The sequence below is a fragment of the Gymnogyps californianus genome, chromosome 1 (assembly GCF_018139145.2).
Source record: "Gymnogyps californianus isolate 813 chromosome 1, ASM1813914v2, whole genome shotgun sequence".
NCBI lineage: Eukaryota > Metazoa > Chordata > Aves > Accipitriformes > Cathartidae > Gymnogyps > Gymnogyps californianus.
Genome location: NC_059471.1, coordinates 155,464,567 through 155,470,189, shown reverse-complemented (window position 1 = coordinate 155,470,189; position 5,623 = coordinate 155,464,567). Strand labels below are relative to the sequence as shown.

Sequence of the window (5,623 nt, the reverse complement as noted above, 5' to 3'; positions counted from 1 at the left end):
AAGGACTCAGTATAATCAATGAGTTACATCCACTTACTGATGTAACCAGGCCTATAGCTTAGTAATGGATCTGGTAACATTGGTTCTCCAGAAAATAGCTTTATTTGCCCACTTTCTGTTTCAAAGACAAAGGTTATGTACTGGGTTGTCTTAAGGCAACGTGCTATAGACTGGTAACTGGTCCTTCAGTGCCTCGTTGCTGCTAGCGCACTCGCAGCAAGCATGAAAGGGCTCAGGGAGAAGGTTTTCTGCACACTGTGGGACATACGTGGTGGTTCGCAGGGACTTGCCTGCTCCACACCTTGGCTGGCAGCTCTGACCTGCTGGTGAGGATGAAGTCCCAGCAGGTGCCCCACTTAGATCTGGCCTTGTTTGGCTGAAGGTACATTCCCTTTCTTTTTTGTTTCTTAGGAAGTGCTTGAAATGCTTAGTCAGTCTGTCTGCACCTCACTGCTCCTGGGTGCTGCTGCTTGCTGGCTTGCCCTGCATCAGGCCACCAAATATTTGGGTTCGTCAGGCTGGAGTTTCATGACCTTGTCCACGCAGAGCAGGATGAGAGTCAGAAACCAGAGGCTCCAGCCAACAGCCGCTGCAATCCATCCGTAATCGTCCACGCCTGTCGGGCAGCACATGGCCGCTTGCGTGCAGAAGTTCACATCTGGTGGCAAAGAAATGAGCTGAGCTGATGGGAGACCACATACGTAACAGATTTTCTTTGCAGATGAGACGGCGACTTCACTGTCTGCCCTGTGGCCTCTCAGTCTGCCTTGGCATCTTTCTCTTAAGCCTGGCTCTTAACCTGGGGGAATGGCAATATTCAGTTTCATCTGTATGTCTTCAAGACTCTGTCATCCCTGTCTGGCCAAACGCCTGAGCTGCTACTCTTACCACTGTGCCCACCATTACGTAAATTTTTAAAACACCTACTTAGCATCTCCTCAGTCAGTTTTAGGAGGGGAGTATGATAGAAGTAGCTAGTTAAAATTAAAAATAAACCTGGGGTAGAGAAACCTTCATGTGAGAGAGTAAGAGGATCTCTAGCAGAGGCACCTTCAGCAGGATCTCCAATAGTTTAGGTACCCAATACCTCTGCCGGCAATAGAAGCAGTGGCTGCTCTCTGCTGGGCTGTTAACTGTGACTTGTGTGCAGTTTTGCAACAACTGCAAAACACACCACCATTGGGGGATCCCTGTTTTATATGTTTAAAAATAAAATTATTTTTAACAATTCCATGTATTTTTTCTTGCACGTTTTGCATCTTTTTTTTTGTTTAAATCAGTCCAGTTTCCTAAAGTCAGTTAAGGAATATGTCGTTAGTTGTTTCATTTATGTTGTTATTTAAATGCATCTACCATACTTTTTCCATCACAAGGGCACAGCGAAGATACCCAGCTCTGTGTCTGCATCCTGGGTGGTAACGTGGAAATATCAAAGGGAGCCTGGAGGACCATGGTATCTCGACCCCTTGGGCTGGAATAGAAGCTGAGCATGAAACCCCAGCACCTGGGAGAGCTGAGACAGCCAAAATCAGCTTGCAGCTACATGCATTGCGTGTTGATGTGCACGAAGCTTGTCAGCTGTGAAAAGTGAATGCCTCCTGAGCTTGGTGCAGGGCAGCGAGCCTCTTGCACGTTTCCAGGGAAAAGGCAAATGCAGGTGCTGCTCAGTTGCTCTCATTCACGTGTGTCAGGCAGGACCGTGTTCTGTGCATTGGCCTTCAGTGCACACAGTACAATTGTCCTGCACTGTAGAGAGCAGCCATTCCCACAACAAGAGACATGTTTTATATGTGCCTAGAGAAGGGAGAGGGATGCCTGCCCCCTATGCCTATGCCATGCTTTGAAGTAGCATACCTCTGTTGGTACACGTACTATAATTCTATATACAGGACTGTGGGGATGTCTGACATTTGGGACGGAGGATGACTGGGAGGACTGGTGGGATCTCAGGTTGCCTGGGGCTGGCTGTTTGGGGAAGACGTGTTAGGGTGGGGGAAGGAGGCGCTCTTGGGAATCCACATTGTGCCTACAGGCAGGCAGTCTGGCAGGGAGCTTTAGGACACACAAATTGAATTAGCTATGAATTAGTCTGTTCAAAGCTATGAGTCCATCTGAAGGTACCTAAGATATTATACTGGGCATGCCAATGGAGGAGTCTTAGAAACGCATGCTAGAGTTTCACCCACAATGAAAGCCTTGACAACAGATAAATCCTTTTCCAGGACAGCCTCTCAGTCACCTGTGTGGTCTCATCACCTGGCTTTATCAAGGTAGTAATGATTTATGAAGACTTACTAAGACATGGTGCTTTGTACTCAGTTGTGAGCATGGAGCTTGCTGAAACATTGGAGACGTCTTCAGCTGCTGCCAGAAGGAGAGCACAGGAGAAAAGGCAAGTTGGGTTAGAAAAGCAATACTGGGCATCAAGCATGAAAATCTGAAAGCCATTGGCCTTGCAGAGACCTGTAGGATGGAAACAACTTGGAGAAAATAAGTTCCTGCCCCTAAACTTTGCTGTGTCAGGGTATGCTTTCTCATCCCACCACTGTCAACACAGGCTCTAGAGAGACCTGCTCTAGCACCAGCCATAAGGAACAGTTGAATCACTGTGCCTCTACCTGAGTATGACCCTGGTGTGAGCCATTCACTCAGAGCTCAAATTAACCAGTCCTTTCCCAAGCTACAGGGGCAGAAAGGACTGAAATGAGAGAGAGCATTCTGTGGCATGGGGAGATCCATGGCCAGCGAGCTGTACATCTACCTCCTTTTGCCCTTAGAAAAATCCCAGTAACTCCTGAGTGCGAAGGAGTCTGGCAGATCTGAGGGCTGAGCCCACCCGTGCAGAGCCTCAGCAGATCCACCACAGCCTCAGCGGGAAGCTTTGGCTTTGCTGCAGTTCAGGTGCAGCTGTGTCTGAAACTGTTCTGGCTGGGCTCCAGTTCAGGCCAGCACGATAACCAGCTCAGGTTGGAAAATACAACATACAGAAATAAGTAAGGGAGGCAGAGGGACAGGGGCTTCAATGAAGGTTTTGCCTCTTGCTTCCTACCCAGAAGCAGAGCAGACATGCACTCTGGCACAGCTCTGTGGCTGGTCTCCAGGCCTCCAAATCTGTACATGGCGTCACAGGCCAAAGACTCCTTAGTCCTCCTCATACCCCCTTGCCCCTCAGCTTCAGCATGCGCCTCGCAGCACTGCAGGATCAGATGCAAGGACAGCTGAGGGACGCCTGCGTGGGAAAAATGCAGGCTGCTGTGGTCCATGTGCATTGACACCAGCCTGTCCACTGCTGCAGAAGGAAGGGAGTCAAAGAAATATCTCCTCCTGTGCCACTATGAGCAGTACAGTTCAAGTTCAGCCAGGTGAAGTACCCCATAGTGAAAAGGTCCCCTGCAGAGATACACAAAAAACAGCCTGGAGAGGCTACAGGAGTAAGGGCTCCTGCTGCATGCAGATGGAGGGGCTCCAACATGCTGCTGGTCCACAGACCAGGCAGAAGCTATGAGAGAACTATTTCCAGTCAAACGATCACTCTGAGCTGATAATTTGGAGTGTGATAGAGAAAATCAGTTCCAGCTTGATTTCACTGAAGACTTCAAAATAATGGCTCAGGTTTAGTTTCAACTCAGGAGAACAAAACAGAACAAGACCTTTGACCAAACCTCTGCTTCGAGTTTGGTATTTTCCAAGTAACAGCAAATAAACTGAGGTTGTCCTGCAGGAGATGTCCCCCTTGGGGTCACCTGCTGTTGCCCAGCTTTGCATTTTGAGCTGACTGACCGTCAGCAAGACCAGAGCTTTCCTTACGGCCGCTGCCGCGCAGCGGGTCCCTGGGCAGCCTGCTCCAGGGAAGGGTCTGAGTACTCCCCATTCCTCTTTCTGACTGTGCTAGGACTTGCTGAATGACCTTGGCCAAGCCCATAATTTGTTTTCTGGGTTAATAAGTACCTCACAGGAGTACTGGGAAGAATCATTAAAAACTGTGTATGACCTGTGGAAGAAAGTGCTGCAGAATACAGAGGGTTGGTTCATGTTTATAGACTTTGCAGCCCAAAGGACAGGCTATCAAAGCTAACCCATCTTTAAACATCTGGCAGGTCTCAACTGGTGCTGATATACAAATGCAGGCAGTAGCCTGATGGGAAAAGAGCGGCTCACAGGTCTCATTTACATCTTGTTTTTAGGCAACTTCTCCAATTAAGGGGGCACCAAAGCAAGATTTCCTGCAAAAAGCACCTAATAAGAGCTAAACCGGACTACAGTGAGCCTCTTGGATGGTATTTCAAATGGTCCCTTGTGTCAGCAAGCACGTGAAGGCCAAGTAACTGTGGTCCCCTATCTCCATGCCATTCAGTGGAGCAACCTGCGGCTCAGTCACATTTACAGTGGATCTGTAAATAGCTGGCAAAAACACATCTCTTCAGAAAGATGCTGTGATCAATCACGTCAAGTAATTCTCATTAGCATTAATCAATTCCAGCTCTTTATACTTTTTATGTGAGACAAGGGAGCCCACCTTGTTTTTAAAGAACAAATTGCTGTCAGTGGGCAATATATTTAGGTATTGAGAGGAGTGGGGGAACAGGCACGGTATAGAAACCGGAGCATAAGAGAAGAGAAATACCTGCTGAGCAGGAATACCAGAGCGCGACGCTGAAGAAGAGCACAGCGAAGGCTGCCCAGGGCTTGTGGGAGAAGTGCTTCATGCCGGGTGTCCAGGTCCCACCCGAGTGGCCACACAGATCAGGTCGCTGTCGCCGGCAGCTCTGGTTCAGCAAATCCTGGGTAAGCTCAGAGAGCCGGTGTGCAGGGCAGAGGGTGGAGCAAAGGAGCTTCCTGCTGCCAGGACACCTTGAACTTTCCTGCCACAACAGGGTGAGGAAAGAGAAGGGCTCCGACCAAAACAGCTCCAGCAGGAGGTGGATACCAGCACCGAGGCAGGTGAAGGGCCCCTGAAGGACAAGCCTGAAGGTTTCTCCCCAGGATCTACTGCAGCCAGAGGGAGGAAAGGCCTCCGGAGCCAGCCCTTCCCCATGGGGTCCCAGGCAGCTTCTGTCTTCTGCGTCTCCTTTTGGCCCTGCAAAGATGGTCTAACTGATTTGGAAAGGAGCGGAGGATCAGGGTAGAGAATTTGTCTCCCTGTTTGGCTTTGATTTTGCATGTTTGTTGGCTTGGCCCCCCCTCAAAACTGCCCAGCAGCGATGATTTTTTGGAAGGGCTGTGTGGAAGCCTAAAAAACCCCAGTCTTTGGGCACGCTGATACAGTAGCCATTGGGTTAACACAGGCTATGGGCATGTTTCCACCAAGAAACGGGATGAAACCAGGTGCTTCACGTAGGCTACTGACAGCTATTACACAGTAACAACGGCCTTTCCTTAAGGGCCTGTGTTGAGTTATGGTTTGGGATCAGTTCAAGCTTGGGGCCTCGGCACAGGAAGAAGCTGCTGCCATTCTCGCCCCCTGAGCACGGCTGTGTCACTGCCTCCATCACCCACGTGCAACGTGACGCTGAAAAAGCTTCTTCTTTCTTCTCTTGTACTTACGCCACCTTCTTCATGACATGGGCAAAGCCAGGAGCTGCGCCTTCCCACCAGCACAGCTCTATCTGCAGACCAGGAGGGT

At 49.5% G+C, this 5,623-nt stretch overlaps 1 protein-coding gene across 1 annotated transcript; it reads right to left on the bottom strand.

The window, feature by feature from the left end:
* Positions 1-488: 488 nt before the first annotated feature.
* TMEM213 (transmembrane protein 213) lies at positions 489-4,706 on the bottom strand. Its single transcript, XM_050915433.1, has 3 exons — positions 4,625-4,706; positions 2,296-2,364; positions 489-658 (listed from the first exon to the last, which is right to left on the bottom strand). The coding sequence occupies exons 1-3, from the start codon at positions 4,704-4,706 to the stop codon at positions 489-491; spliced, it is 321 nt and encodes a 106-aa protein (XP_050771390.1).
* Between the last annotated feature and the right edge of the window lie 917 nt (positions 4,707-5,623).